We start from the raw sequence: 15,954 nt of genomic DNA, 5'->3' as shown, positions 1-15,954 counted from the left end.
TTGGAGAAAGTGACGACGTGAATGAAAAAAATATACTCATTACAATTACTAATGGTTGGTAGTCAGAATATAATAGAAAACTCTAGCATGGAAATGCTATAAATTATTTCACTTTAAAAACAAGTTAAAATTTTCAGTTAAGATTTTTAAGGTGGGAGTGGGTGAATAGAAAAAAAAAAGCATACTATGAATGGCTTCACCTGTTTCTTAGCAAAACCTGTGTAATGAGGCAGTAAATTTGAATTTGGATCATCTTTCCTTTTTGCACATCTAAGAGTAACGTCCTCTTTCAGGACTATTCACACTTTTTGAAATTCCTGGCTTATTTATTAATACTGTTGCTGTATAAGCAAACACATAAGAGCTTCCAGAACTTCAACCACTGATACACATTAAGCTTAAAGATGTTCAGAGTGCTTTGTCCCATCAGAGTTTAGCCTCTTAAATGCAGAATATGCTAGGTACTCTAAAAGTTTTATTTATCGCAGTGTTTTTTAAACCATCTGGCTTTGTATGCAAGGATGCTTTATAGAAATGGTAAAGTAAGAGAAAACAAAACTCTCAGCCTTGGGGCATTCTAAAATTAGTTACTTGATTGAAAACTATATCTATTTAAATTTGGATACTTTTGTACCCACTAAATTATCTTTAAAAAGTGGAAACACCATATTTCTTTCCCATGACTTGTCCTTCAAAATAATGTATTGTTTGTCCCCATTAAGTCCATTCTCTCCTAGCCTGTTTTGCCTGTGATGTACCACCTAGGATTATATAAAAAGAGAAAGAAGGCAGGTGCCAATTATTTGCTCAGGTGACGAAGACAGAAAAAGCGTGATTTCCTGATTTCTAAGGTTCATGCCACTTCAGTACAAAATTTCAGATTCTATGCACCTAGAGACTTGAATGGATAATTATGGGCTCTAGGAACTTGGAAAAAGAAAGGACACTGGGGATGGAGCTGTCTGGAAGATTTTTGGGGACTCTCTCAGGATACTCCATAGAAGGGTCAATGGAAGCAAAAGCATGAGGATGTTTTATCAAGCATAGTATCTATACAACATTGTAAATCAACTATACTTCAATAAAATTAAAAAACAAAACAAAACAAAGGTGAAAGAATAGTATAAAGAATCTGTGGCAGATAAGACTGAATTACTAAATTGAAAACAGGCAATGGAGGGCCTTGAATGATAGGATAAGGAATTCAAGGTTCATCCTAGAGCAAGTTTCCTTAGATTTTTGACAAGAACAGTATCAAGATCATTCACAGACTAAACTTAAAAATATATCTATGTGTGTATATATATATACATACTTAGCTAAAACCTAAAGCTTCTCAGTGAATATATTATTCATAATTTCTTTCTTTTGCTTTTTTTTTTTTTAACAAAACTAGCATGCTGTCTCCCATTGTCTCTATACGTGTGGAAACAGGGAAGTTTTTATATATAAGCAGCATTTGTTTTCCCTGGTCGTTTTTCTGGAAACACTGTTTTCTCCGCGTCCCATGGCTTAAGCGTTCTGCTCTTCACAGATACCCCTATCAGAAGTATATCCCAACACACAGGAAAATGGCCAAGAGAGAAACCTAGGCAGGGCTGGAAACCGGAAATCACAACTGATTCTCCAGAGAAGAGGAGGCAATTAACATTTCTTCCATTTCAAAGCATCTGGAGGGCCTGGAGTTCAATTCACCCTTCACACTTCCACAGAGTGAAACATGTTCTGTTCGCTTTAAGATACTGTGTGTTGAATTACAGCAGAGCAGACGGAAGGAGAAAAAAATGGGAATATAATAGTTAACACCGCTACAGTATTTATTGTTATTTACCAGAAGAAAGCAATAATAAAGCAAATGTTTACGAAAAAATTCACTTCTGCTAGAAGACTCAGTTTCACCTAAGTCACTCCAACTGATTGGAAGTAGAAAATCTTGCCCTGACTATTCATATTTTATCTCCTTCCCCCTGCCTTTTCAGCCCCTAGTTTGTCACGGGCCAAAGCCTTTTACAAAATACGCATATCAGTTAGCAATGTTCCCAGTTCCACCACCTGGATCCAGAAGTATGCTGCTGAAACAGTCTCCAAACTCTAATCCAAGAGTCATTATGTCAATTCCTTCTTCTCCGAGATTATTCTGTTGCCCCTTATGCCAGCTCTTTTGGCAGCTGCACCTGTGATTTAAGCATTTGAAAAGAGGAGAAAAATTAATCCTAGATATTCAAGTGTTTTACAGCAAAAATGACAAAATGTACATGCCTCAAAGGGTGTAAAGCAGATTAGAAATTCTGGCCAGAGAGACCCCTCAGATCATGATAAAACAACAATAATAGCCACAGCCACCGTGAAGTGGGCATTTACTGATGACGCAACAGCTCCAGGGGTTCTGAGCACGTGAGGAAGCTTATCACATACACAAGAGGGTGGGTACTGGACTCCGCCTGTTTCAAATCCTGGAACTAGCACTTACTAGTTGCATGGCATTGGGCATCAATTTTCTCAGCTATAAAATGACAGTAACAGTATCTTGTTCACAAGGCTACCATAAGGATTAAGTAATACAAGTTAGTGATCAACATTAACACTTCTTTTGAAAGCATTGCCTCATTTCATCTTACAACCACCTTGGAAAGAGGGAACAGGCTCAGAGAGATTAAGCAATTTGCTTCAGGTCACAGGGCTAGGAAGTGGCAGAGCTGGATTTGAACCTAGATCTGCCTGATTTCAATGCCTTCCTGAGTATTGAAATACTCACCAAACAAATACCACCATAAGAATATAAAATGTACGTTCTTTTAAGAACTGGTCTTTCCTCTTTAAAGCACATTCCTAATGTGATACTCACCAAATATTACAACAGTATTTGGAGAACGCCCAAGGGCAAAAAAAATTGCAAAAGAGTAGCGTAAGTCTGAGTGCAAATCAACTTTGAGCTTTGTTTCACAGGAACAACTTAAAGGTAAGCTCTTAACGGGTTTCAAGTGCTGTTATATTTTAGGAGAATGACTCATCCATCATGGATGTGCCTTTCAGAGAACACTGACAGAGTCCAAAGGACACTCAGAGTTTGTATAATAATGACTTTAAAATGTCTCTCCTTCTGTGGCCTGTGTCCACCTGCCAACGTGAGGAACCATTTTGGCCATCTACCACGGACCCTCTTAGCCAGTTCTCTGCCCACAACCTTTGCGTAAAAAGGTTTCCCAACATCCTGCCCATTGGAGAGAACTTGGGATGTGTTGCTGCTACCTGCACAGCCTTCAAACCAGAGGGTCCTCCATGTGCTCCGACTCTCTCCCTCCCTAGTGTCAGACTTTCAGGAGAGGAGGGGTGTGACTGCAGATTAGTAAGGGTCATCCAACAGTGAACACCACCAGCGAACACCACCAATAAACAAAATATATAACGCCAGTTATTTAAAATAACTGCAGAGCTGTAACCAATAGTCAAAACTGTGTTCTTTGTATTATTGAATGGAAAAAATATTTTTATAGTATGTTATTCCTGATATATGTTTATATGCATAGAAGGGTTCCAAATTAATAAAAATACTTTGAAAAGTGAAACGTGGCAATGCCCCAACATAGTAAACCCAGAGACATATTAACTAATTTAAAATATGCCCAAACTGGCAGTTCAGATCACTGGAGAAAAGAATGGGTCACTAAATGATCAGTGGTTAGCTACTTGGCAAAGAAATAAAATAGACTTCTTGCTTCCTACTTACTTCTAACATCTAACCCTTTAATTCATCTATAATATGGAATATTTTTTTAAAAAACCAAAAGTTCTAAAAGCAGCAAGAAAGATAGGCAAATATTTTAATAAGGTTCAAAAAAGCCATTTCTAAGCAGAACACAAAAGACAGAAACCATAAAGGAAAAGATAGCTAGATCTGATGTTACAAAAATATAAAACTTCCAACAAACAAGAATCAATTCGCATTATTGTTAGGGGACCCTGTTCCCCCTTCACCTGTTGGTTAAAATTAGTTTTTTTAAAAAGTGCGTGTGTATAGCATTACACAGTGTACACACACACGTACATACACCCACAGAGACTGGGAGCAATTGGGCAGGATGGGAAGACCCATTTCAGCAGGGGTTGTTTAATTCAGCACACGTGACTGCAGTTCCTGCTCTGGACCAACACCTCAATGGGTGTCCAGGACATAGATGAGGAAGACCTACCTTGAGGAACTCAGAATCCACTAGGAGACCTACAATGTGCCTGTAAGAGCTGTCAACTTAAGGCACCATGTGGAAGATGCTGAAAGAGAGGTACAAGTGAGGGGCAGTAGAAAGAGACAGGAAGGGTATTCACCACTGATGTTTGGTTTCATTTCTTTTGTTGTAAGTGTTGAGTTGAGCCTGTTGGATATATTTTGAAAGACAGAGATAGAAAATAAATAACTTGAGCAAAGTGTTGTGGGGAGAGAGGGAAAGAAGGTCCTTCAGGGGAAAAATTCAGGAGGTATGGTTTGCCATAGATGTCACTGAACCGTGGTTGCCCGAGTGTGGTCTCCAAATGACCAGCATCAGCATTGCCAAGGAACTTGTCAGAAATGCAAATTCTCAGGTCCCATCCAAGACCTACTGAATCAGAAACTCTAGAGATGGGCTCAGTAATCTATATTCAGCCTTCCAGGTTCTTTTGATGCATGCTAAATTTTAGGAATCACTATCACAGACTTTAGAAAAGTTGTACATCAAAAACTCTTTTTTTCCACTAGGTATTAGGGAAGGGCAGTTCTTGGTCTGTATAATTCTAGCCCACTTATGCTCTTCTGAGATAAGTTTGAAACATCACATTGCTTTCTCCTGTGGAGACTCCCTCTGTCAAGAGTATAACATTTCTAAAGCTCTGATCTAGATTTGGCCTTGGCTCTTAGAGATTCTGGTAGGTTTGGGTTCTTGGGTTTTGGGGGTTTTTTTTAAGGAAAAAAAGGGACAGAAAAAAAGAAAGGAACTGAAGGGAACTCTGAGGCTTCAGACTTGAATGTGTGAGAGAATGGAGACAGCATGGAAAATTGGGAACCAGAAACAACAACTAGATCTAGAAAGGAAAAGCTTGGTTTGGGGACAGATTGAATGAAGGTACTGAGAAAACCCTGAGTGATCTAAAGGGAAAGGGAAATTTGGGGACTGTCCTAGATTATGTGATAATTGAAACAGAGGGAGAAGCTAAGATAGGAAAAAGGAGAAAACTGCAAAAGGACAGAATCTAGAGATCCTACTTCAAAAGAAACAGGATATTTTATAAATGAGGCAAAGAAAAAATGGCCAGAGATGAAGACTCAGGAGTCTATGTTCTTACATTTTTGTAATCATAACAACTGCTAATGTGTCATGGAGTCTTTTGGCTAATTAAGGCTGCTCGGGAAATTATTATACTGAAATCTTTCTGAAGGAGAAATTTAATCATGTCTTTAGGCACCTAGGTGAAACCAGTCCAGACACACATAGGTGAGCCCAAAGTAAAATTAACTGAATGTTAAAATAGTTACCGTGTTTGACTGGCACCAAAAGTGGCATATGATATAAACGCAGTTGACCTCAGTACATTGAATAGTTGCTGCAGATAAGATTTTTATCTCAATGAAAAGTACAGATACTCATCTGGGATGGTAGGCAGTGAGCGGACCACCAAATTTTTAAACAGGAAAGGAAATCATACATTTACCAGGGAGGGATAAGCCCGTACAAGCCTAACATCTTTGTTTTGGGCTGGCATCACATTGACTCAGAGTTATCAACTCAGAGGGAAACAAATGAGCGATTAGTAAATTCAGTTAGACAAGACAAAGACTTTTAAAACATAGCTAAAAACAATAAGAACAACGTGACAAACCAAAAAATTCTGCAGCAGTCAAATAAGTAATGTAAATGAGTGAAAAAGGCCAGGGATTAGGCAGTAGGGCATGGTGGAGACTGAGGAAAAACTGGAGAGTCCATTACCTATCTCAAGGGAGAAGTCAACACAGATCCAGCTTATTTGTGCCATGCACATGCAGGCCCCGTGTGGCTGGATCTGATGTTTCAAATGCTCCCAGGTATCTGCATATTATCATGTGATATTTTATAACTCGTACAACAATACCCAAGCCAAACAAAACAGGCCTGCAAATCGGGCTTATAGTCCACTAGTTTTCAATACCTGGCCCCCAGAATACATCTCTCTTAAACTGAATTAAATGGGCAGCTTTTTGGAAGAGGTAGCATTTGAGCCAAGCAAGTGTACAGACTTCCCTTCATTGTCTGCTAGAAACTTCATTTCAGGGATCCCAAGCCAGAAGCATGAGATTGGGAAAGAATAAACACTAAAAGGAAAAAATACAAATTTAAAATATAAACTACCTCATGAGCTATGCTCTAGAAAATAGAAAAATAATATTTCCAAGTCCATGAGAGAAAAAATAATCATTTTTCCTTTAAAAATAAATAATTTCTATGTATGTTTATGGACATTCAATGTTTTAGTTAGGAGCATCAGTAAAAACAATTATAAGATTTCCAAATTGGGTTTTAACTTCATATGTGAAAATCCAGGGATTTAGAGAGCATCTCTATCCTCCAACACAAGTGGGGGGGAAAAACCCCATAACCTTTAGTTTCACCTCCTTCAAGTGAGTGCGGATGTGTCTCATTTGACCAGCCAAAAATAGCCCTTTCTGCTGGGATCTTGTGATATCACCACTGATGGCGTTTACAGCTTTTTACTGAGTCTAAGATGCACATTTTTCGATGTTTCCGTATCCCTGACATCAGAAAGCATCTTACAGTCAACGGTGTTTTACAATAGTTGGCTGCAGGTGGGAGCACACAGTGTAGGTTTTCATACCATCAGCACTTCCACTGAGCTCTGTGCCCTGTTGGAATTGCACACGTGCAAATGTATTGCCATTTAAACTACCCTTTAAAGAGTGACAAAGCAAATATGACAAAATGTGTTGGGCTTGTAAGAATCTACTGTTTTGAACTTCCACACGTCTCAAATGATTTCAAATTAAAAGATAAAAAATGTCTTTTAAGAGAGCTTACACTATGAGTCGGCATTAAAGCAGACATTTATCATGTATGCAGCAAGGCGCAAAAACACAGCAGTAGGGAGCGAATTGATGTCAGCCAAGTGAATTTTTGTCAGTTGGACAATGCATTTTCACATTTTTCTTGCAGAGCATTTTAAAGGACCACATTGATGAAGTTGCATGACATTTTGTATCTGAGATACATATCAAGAGATGTCTGTTGCAAGCCAAGCCAGGCAAATGAAAGCAGAAGATGCCAGTCCCTTGCATAGATAAAAGACATTGCAAAGCAAAGGCTGATATGCAAGACCACCATTCACAAACCGTGTCAGAGTTCACTTTGCTGCATATTTTTCTTCCTTAGCGGACATTAAAAACAAACAAAACACAACTCAAAACTGATAGCACTTGGGACTTCCCTGGTGGCACAGTGGTTAAGAATCTGCTTGCCAGTGCAGAGGACACGGGTTCAAGCTCTGGTCCGAGAAGATCCCACATGCCAGGGAGCAACTAAGCCCGTGAGCCACAACTACTGAGCCTGAGCTCTAGAGCCCACGAGCCCCAACTACTGAAGCCCGCGTGCCTAGAGCCCTTGCTGTGCAACAAGAGAAGCCACCGCAGTGAGAAGCCCGCGCACCGCAACAAAGAGTAGCCCCCGCTCGCTGCAACTAGAGAAAGATGGCGCGCATCAACGAAGACGTAATGCAGCCAGAGATAAATAAATAAATAATTCTTTTAAAAACCTGATAGCACTTTAGAATTTATTGAAAATGAAAAACGTACTACTTAGTAGGGTGTGGCATTTTGGTAATGATTATCATGAATTTACCTTAATGCCTTTTGCTCTAGAATCTAGACCCCAAGCTGAAGTGTTCTCACTTGACTAAAAGGCAGTGTCTTGACTGTAAAAATGATAAAACCAACACTGGAAGCTCCATGAAGTTAAGACTATACCTGTCCTATTCCCTGCTGATGGTGCCTGATACATGGCAGCGCTATACCAATATTTATTGCAGTAATGGGTAAGCAGATGGATGAAATGCAGCCAACTCCAGGGAAAGCCGATTTGCTCAGCAGAACATTCCCTGAGAAGGCAGGGAGTGGGTTCAGATGATCATTTAAACTTCATTCTCTTGTCTACTCTGAATCCACGTGCCACCTTTAATGCAGATTTTAAAAAGATTTCTCTTGGGCTTCCCTGGTGGCGCAGTGGTTGAGAGTCCACCTGCCAATGCAGGGGACACGGGTTCGTGCCCCGGTCTGGGAATATCCCACATGCCGCGGAGCAGCTGGGCCCGTGAGCCATGGCCGCTGAGGCTGTGCATCCGGAGCCTGTGCTCTGCCAACGGAGAGGCCACAACAGTGAGAGGCTCACATACCGCAAAAAAAAAAAAAAAAAGATTCCTCTTAATGTCATTTTCTGATTGTCTAGCCACCAAGGCATCTTGGATTTGCCTTGACAACTGGTTACAGAGTGACAGCACTAGCCTCTCTCAAAACAACACCCTGATCCACCCCCTACAGAGGTCTGGCTGCCTGGAGAAGAGCAGGTACAAAAAGTGTTGATGTTGTGCCCAAGGGCAGGCAAAGGCCTCTTGCCTGATCTCATGTGACCGCTAGTGCTGTCACCCCGCCCCCTGCCCCAAGAAGAATCAGAGTCCCTCTAAATCACAGTTGAAAGTCATCTTTGATTCAGAAGAATAAAATGCTGAAATGTTGTCAATTGTGCATTACTAGGAGATGGGAATAAGGAACATACATGTGTATATATGAATAAGAACCAATTATATTGGGTTGTTTGGGTTTTTTTTCTTTTTTTGTGGCCACGCCATGTGGCTTGCAGCATCTTAGTTCCCCGACCAGGGATTGAATCTGGGCCCTCGGCAGTGAAAGTGCTAAGTCCTAACCACTGGACCGCCAAGGAATTCCCTGTATTGTTTGAGAATATAAAGCTCTTTAAAAGCAGAAAAAGAACAAGCTTACATGGAAACCTGTTTAAAACATCTTGACGAAAACTGACCCTCTATGATGAAATAATATATTGACTATTTTGTCAATGTAATATCTTGGCTAAATTACATACTAGATTTTAAAACAATAGTTAATTATCAACCACCTGTGGTCTTTGGACACGCACCTTTCAGCCTCCATAAATGCCGCCATAGTAATGACTATAAAAAAATTTATTTCTATAACTTAAGCTGCAAGGAATAGAACATTTTCGCCTATCAGCGTGAGTAATAGTGAATCATAGTAAATGTGAAAACTGAAATAATAGTAAAATATTTTAAAGCTCCATTTATTCATAGAGGTATTAATCTGAAGTTTATTATTTTCCGCCCACCTAAAAAATAAAGAGTATAATCGCAATTGCAGGTAGTCTCCATTCATCTACTAAAACAGAACTGTTTTTTCAAGCACTATGGAAGCACTCATCTACAAACATTGGCCTAATTAGGCCTCACTCTTACTTATTCCTGCAGCAGGTTCCTGGGGATCTCTGCTTGTGTCAGCTCTGTGTGGCTGGAGTGAATAAAAGCTTGACCCTGGACTCAGAACTGGATTTCAAAGTCAACTCTACCACTTCTGAGCTGTTTCTCCTAGACATGTTTTTTAACATCCCTAATCCTCAGTTTCCTTTTTATAAAACAGGGAGAATAATAATACGTGCCTTATAGGGTTGTTAAAGTGACTGTAAAAGTTAATTCATATAATGAATCTGGCCCATAGTAAGTGCTCAATAGATGTTAGCTATTAGTACCATCGTTACAGAAGTTATATAGATGTGTCTTTATATATATATATATATATATAAATATATATATAATATAGTATATATATATACTATATATATAAAACTATATATATATATATAACTATATATATAATTATATAACTATATATATATAGTTATATAGATGTGTCTTTGAGGATAACCAATCATTTAGATCTACCGGTAATGCTGACAGATTTCCCTCAGTTAGTGACAGTCTCCTGGTGTCCAAATGAGCAGGGAAGAGAGATGGGAGACATTCATCGTGGTGTGTGTTCACCATTTCTCCCACCTCCTACTTACAGGTTTAAGATAGGCGATGTTACTGTGACGAATGTCGTTCAAGAGCTGATCTCTGGGGGTGATTTCCACCAGCGGGGGTGGCCTATTTCTCGGCACTGGTTTGAGTGTTTTGATCACGTCTTTGAGGTTGGTTTTCTCAGCTGATTCTCTGGCTTCCGGCATCCGAGATTTGCGCTGGATCCTCTTTAGCTTTACCATGCGGAAGGTGTCAGTGTCCGGCCTGTACTTTGGAGCGTGCGATGGCTTTTTCGTCATTTCATTTTGTCGACTGAAGGGGACTGCGTGGGAGCTGGGAGGTCGAGGAGGAAGAGGAAGAGGAGGCTGGAGGAACTCCTGCGTCCCAGAATCGGGCACTGGTCCCCGCAGCGTCTCCCACATCCCAGGTGGCAGCCCCAACCCGTTCTCCAACATGGCTATTAACTTTCTCTGCTCTTTGAGTTGCTGCTGTTTCTGTTCTTCTTGTCTTTTCTGCCTTTGTCTATCCTGATTCCTGGTGAGCAGGTTGGTTACCACCATTCTGGGACCTGGAAGCTCAAAATGGTAGCCCATCTTCAGGAGAGTGTCGTTTGCCTTCAGAAGCCTGGCTATCTCCATTTCAGCGTGGTGGCCCAACATATGCCTCTGATTGTGGAACCGAAGTTCGGTTAGTGTCTCATTAAACTGGAGACACCTCATGATGGCCACGATTCCCTTGCCTGTGATGAAATTGGACTCGACGTTAAGAGTGGTAACGCTCCTGTTTTCACGCAACATGTTGGCCAGGGCGAATGCTAGGTTCTCATCCGCACCCACGTTGGCTAAACTGAAGGTTTTGATGTGTTTGTTTTTCTTCATCGCGTTGACAAAGTCCAGCAACATTTCTTTGGGGATGTTTTCAATGTTGTTCAGGTTGAGTTCCTTCATGTCAGGGTCATTTTGTCTCACTCGCCTTAAGCTCCCATCTAGGTCCGTTTGGTTTCCGGAAGGCCTTGCGCTTACCTTCAAAAAACTGGTATCTAGAGCTAGCTTTTGGGGATCTAATTTTGATATTTTTTTCTCACTTTTTTCTTGGGCCTCTGGTCTGTCTTTCTGTTCTTCGGTTACTTTATCAGTTAGCTGTTGGCTGTTGTTCTCACCATTTCTGAGTTGCTCCTTTACCTCACCTTCCTCTTCTCTTTTTGTTTTCTCTTCACTCTCTTCACTGTCCTCTTTTCCCTCATCTTCTTCATCTTCCACATCATCTTCGTTATCTTCATTATTTGTTTCTTGGACATTGTCACTGCCCTGTGATTCCGTTTTATGGGCAGTGATTTCATTATTAAGCTTTTCTTTTAAATACTGGGACACATTTTTATTACCTGTGTCTATTTCTTCATGCTGTTCTTGAGTTTTTCCCTAAAAGAGAAGTTTATGAGGGTTAGAACATATAGCAGGGTTTATGAGGGTTAGAATACATGTCATGAGGGTTTCTTCACATAGAAATATGAAGAGCAGCACTATTTACTGGAGAGAATAAGAAGATTTATTACTAAGTGAAAAAAGGAAGCAACTAAGCTGTAGGCATAGTATTCCATTTGTTTACGTATTTATGTGTATACATATATACACACAATATATATCAAAGCTTCTAAATGTGTAGGAAAAAACAGACTTGTAATGCTTACCAAGTAAGTACTTATCTCTGAGGAAGAGAGGTAACCATTGAGATAACTGAGAAAAGGAAGGATTGAGGGGATTTTCACTTGTTACGTTATATAATTCTAGACTAAGTTTTTTTAAAACCAAGTACACATATTAGTTTTTCAAGCAAATACAACAAAAATAAAGATAAATTTTTATAGGCACACACAGGCACGAACACAGTTTTTGGCTGTGTTTTTCTCATCCCCTGTGTTAAAATTAAGCCTAGTTAATTTTGTTTTCAGACCCTCGATTGTTTTTAAAGATGGGGTTCAGTTCCAGAAGCAGTTAAAAATTATTTGTTTTGAAAACCTTATGGATTTATCCATTCATTGAAGTCTTTGTTTTGTATATAGCTGAATAGGCATCTTTGTATTCAATAGCTCTGTGTTACACAATAATTTCCTTATTGCCCTAACCAAAATTTACATAATATGTTTGCCAATCTAATGTAATGTGTACAACAAGTTTCCCTGAAAATAAGATACTGTGGGGAAAATGAAAGCAGTTTGATATTTGGAACATAACAAAACCCTTAAACTTTGATTTTTGTTTGCTCAGCTCTGGGAAAACTACCCTGGATACTCCAGGGACAGGCTTTATAGTCCAGTTCCTTTGGAAGGAAAGTGTCTAGGAGGCAAAGCCAGCTACAAAAGGGGACAGGATTAGTAGAGATTTAGAAACAACTGCTTAGTCTGGGAAGGAAAATGACAGTCATATCAATAATGTTTATTAAATGTTTACACATCAATTAGCACATTTTCCCAAAATGTATGTGTACCTCATAGGTGTCATTTTGAAAGCTTATGTAGCAGTTTGACACACAGGCTCATCTGAGTAAGAACTTGATCTTGGGAGGACGAAATGGGTAAAGGGGCTCGACTGTATGGTGATGGATGGAAACTAAATTTTTGGTGGTGAGCATACTGTAGGGTATATAGAAGTAGAAATATAATGTTGTACGCATGAAACGTACATCGTGTTATAAACCAATGTTATCTCAATAAAAAATAAACCTGTAATTTAAAAAAAAATAAGAACTTGATTTTACTGCTTATAACATTATAGGCTGGAATTGACAATTGACACCTTAACTCTGAAGCCTTTACCTTTGCATTTCTCACTTGTCTCAGCAGGGGGAGCCAACTATCAAGCTGTTTAAATTATACCAAAGGAAGAAAAAGTGTTAAAAGTACCCACTTTGTTTTTTCCTCTGAAATTGGTGTTCATATAGAACCGGCTTTTACTCTAGTTGTAAAATGTCTGCAAATTGTACCTTACACTCTAACCTGATCAAGCCAGCAACTCATTTTCTTGAGTGCAGTACATGTTTAAACTCCCCTGGCCATGAAATCAGTTTATAACTTTCCTAAAATTATAGCCAGCGTGATGGTAATGTGACAAGATATATCAATATTAGCAGGCATAACTACAAGAGACTTTACCTGTGGGGATCTCTGTCTTATTTTTGCCAAGTCATTTTTAAGTGAAACATTTAAAACAATATGCTGGTATACAAGTCCAGAGTGGACCACAATTCTACTTTTCATATAAGGAACATGTTTAAAGAATGAACTATCTTTAAAAGAGCTTAACATCATCAACTTCTAAATTCACCACTGATATCCAATGTACTGTGGTAATACTGGATTTTTTGGTTATTTGACTTGGTTTAATTGCAGAGCCTGTGGCTGGACTTCAGGGGGACTGTGACACCCTTGAGATTGTATGTGTAACATTGTATGTGTATGCATGTGATGGAAGGAGAGAAAGGAGAGCCTTCTTTGGCTTCCTAAAGGGTTCTGTGAGCCAAAAAAAGCATAAAGGACAAATGCTTCTGGGTTATGAGTTAATTCATTAAGTATCATGCCTACAGAATATAGGCTTTCCTGCACAAGAAACCCCGTGGCAATTTTTTTAAAGAGATATTTACAAGAAATTACCACTTTTTCCTCCCAGTTATACCATGTAAGTGTTAAAGAAAGTTCCCATCTGGCGTAGGATGAAATATTCTGATTTATCTATAAACGTCGACAAAACATAGAGTCTTGAGAAATGACAGTTACAACAGGGACACGTGCCAGCCCAGCCCAGGCAGCCATTTCTCTGTTGTATACAAATCCCCAGTTACCTTGGATGACACAAAGGTAACAGGAACACGTTCGTCTTCCAGCATGCGTCTGGATGCCTTTTGCCAATACATATAATCAACGAGAGATTTATGGTCGAAGTTCCCTGTTGGTGGCTTGTCAGTCTGATCCTTCTGAATCATTCCCACGGGAAGCCTGGGGTCAGGGGCCATCACCTCCATTTCCAACTGCAGTTCCTTAAGCTCTTCTGGGGACAAGTTGGCCAAGATTTCATCTTCATCAATCTCCCCATCAAAGAGTTCTTCTTGATCTGAATTCCTGCTGTGTTCCGACATGATTCTTTTCTATACTTTTCTATACTTTATTAGAAAAGGAGAAATAATCAAAGAAGATTTAAAAAAAGAAAAAACTCTCAAGAAGTTCCCCCAGTTACCAAGCGTCCCAGGTCAACACCACCTTGAGAGATTTTTTTTTCCCCCAAGAACCCCAGTGGTGTTTGCTGAGCCTCTAGGAGTGACTGCCGCTAAGCTCAAGCCGTAACTATATTAAGCAGGGCTTGGCTGGAGAGGGTCAATTTATGGAATTACTATGCTCCTCTCTTTTCGGCAACTTGAGTCAGCTGTGCAAATCCATCTGACATTTCAGTACAGCTGCTTAGGTTTGCCAGCGAGTAACAGGTCTCCAGACTCCCTGTAGGAGTAAAATTAGTTCTCTTCCTATGTGCTCTCACATTGTCCTACACTAAGTCATGCAGCCCATACACGCATACCCCAGTACTGCAGGGGAGGCCACTTCTTTTTATTTAAATGATGAAAGCAACTTACAATATTTCAGGAGGAAAATCCAAACAGCGACCTCAGTTCTACTGAAGTGAAAAATTCATATGCAGGTGGAAATCAAGCTCTCAGGGCTTGATTCTTCACTACCATGAGACTCTGGAAGGAAATAAACCTGCACACAGCCGAGCAGAGGTCTGGCTATGTTACCCGCTGCGTAAACTGAACCTTTGCAAGATGTCCTTATTTGCATCTAGATCCTGTGATCTAACAGATGGGGACAACGAGCCCTTGAATTTCCACTATGAGTGAGGAGTTTAATGTTTTAAATAATTTGTTTTTCTTATTAAGTATCCATTAAGCCAGGATAAAAATTTAAAGGGATCTAAATTGAAATGTTAAAAAAAAACCCAAACCATTAAAGTACTGGAAGAAATCATGAAAAGATTTTTTCATAACTTCAGAGGACGATATGGCAATATTTATCCAAATGACAAATGTACATTTTCTTTGACCAGCCATTCCACTTTTAGGAATGTATCCTACAGATACACTCCCACATGGGTGAAATAATAGGTGCTCAAGATTATTCAATGTAGCAAACTACAAAATAGTGTATTGTATGTTCTTTGTGTGATAAAGGGTAAAAAGAATATATGTATATATACAGATTTTATCAACAGATCCTTGGAAAGATACACAAGAAACCAGTAACAGTAGCATCCAATAAAAATGGATGCTACTGGAGAAAGAAATGGGTTGTCTGGGAGACAGGACTAGGAAAAAAGACTTTGTTACTGTATACCCTTTTATAATTGCCAGATTTTGAAACTTATGAACATAATGCTTATTCAAAAATATATATTTATTGTACAAAACTTAGGATAACACAGGGAAGCATAAAGAAATTTAAAATTTCCTCTTATTGCACCATTAAGAGCTACCATCATTAACATTTTGGTTCATCAATCCAGTCAGTCCCTTCTTACAGTCATATGAGCTCAATAATCTTTTGTCATCTGTTTTCTGACTTACAAAATCATGTTTTTTTTCTAGGTTATAGTATATTCTACTACTACATAATTTTTTAAAAATTATTTATTTATTTGTTTTTGGCTGCATTGGGTCTTCATTGCTGCACGCAGGCTTTTTCTAGTTGTGGCAGGCGGGGGCTACTCTTTGTTGCGGTGCATGGGCTTCTCATTCCGGTGGCTTCTCTTGTTGCAGAGTACGGGCTCGAGGCACGCGAGCTTCAGTGGTTGTGGCACACAGGCTCAGTAGTTGTGGCTGGCTGACTCTAGAGCACAAGCTCAGTAGTTGTGGAGC

General features: G+C 39.4%; 1 protein-coding gene across 1 annotated transcript; it reads right to left on the bottom strand.

Moving 5' to 3' along the window:
• Positions 1 to 1,793: 1,793 nt before the first annotated feature.
• On the bottom strand, positions 1,794 to 14,802 carry LMOD3 (leiomodin 3). Its single transcript, XM_065886099.1, has 4 exons — positions 14,673 to 14,802; positions 13,894 to 14,211; positions 10,104 to 11,477; positions 1,794 to 2,174 (listed from the first exon to the last, which is right to left on the bottom strand). Exons 2-4 carry the CDS (start codon positions 14,185 to 14,187, stop codon positions 2,148 to 2,150), a joined length of 1,695 nt encoding a protein of 564 aa, XP_065742171.1. The 5' UTR covers positions 14,188 to 14,211; positions 14,673 to 14,802; the 3' UTR covers positions 1,794 to 2,147.
• Positions 14,803 to 15,954: the final 1,152 nt, after the last annotated feature.

Source organism: Phocoena phocoena, chromosome 10 (genome assembly GCF_963924675.1).
Source record: "Phocoena phocoena chromosome 10, mPhoPho1.1, whole genome shotgun sequence".
Lineage (NCBI taxonomy): Eukaryota > Metazoa > Chordata > Mammalia > Artiodactyla > Phocoenidae > Phocoena > Phocoena phocoena.
The sequence above is the reverse complement of the archived record's forward strand: the minus strand, read 5'-3'. Positions and strand labels throughout refer to the sequence as shown.

Coding starts and splice junctions, on each gene's coding strand:
- LMOD3 (XM_065886099.1), bottom strand. CDS start 14,187: ATGTCGGAACACAGCAGGAATTCAGATCAAGAAGAACTCTTTGATGGG. Junction 11,478..13,893: donor TTACCTTTGTGTCATCCAAG/GTAACTGGGGAT, acceptor CTTCTCTTTTAG/GGAAAAACTCAAGAACAGCA. Junction 2,175..10,103: donor ACATCGCCTATCTTAAACCT/GTAAGTAGGAGG, acceptor CTTAAATCACAG/GTGCAGCTGCCAAAAGAGCT.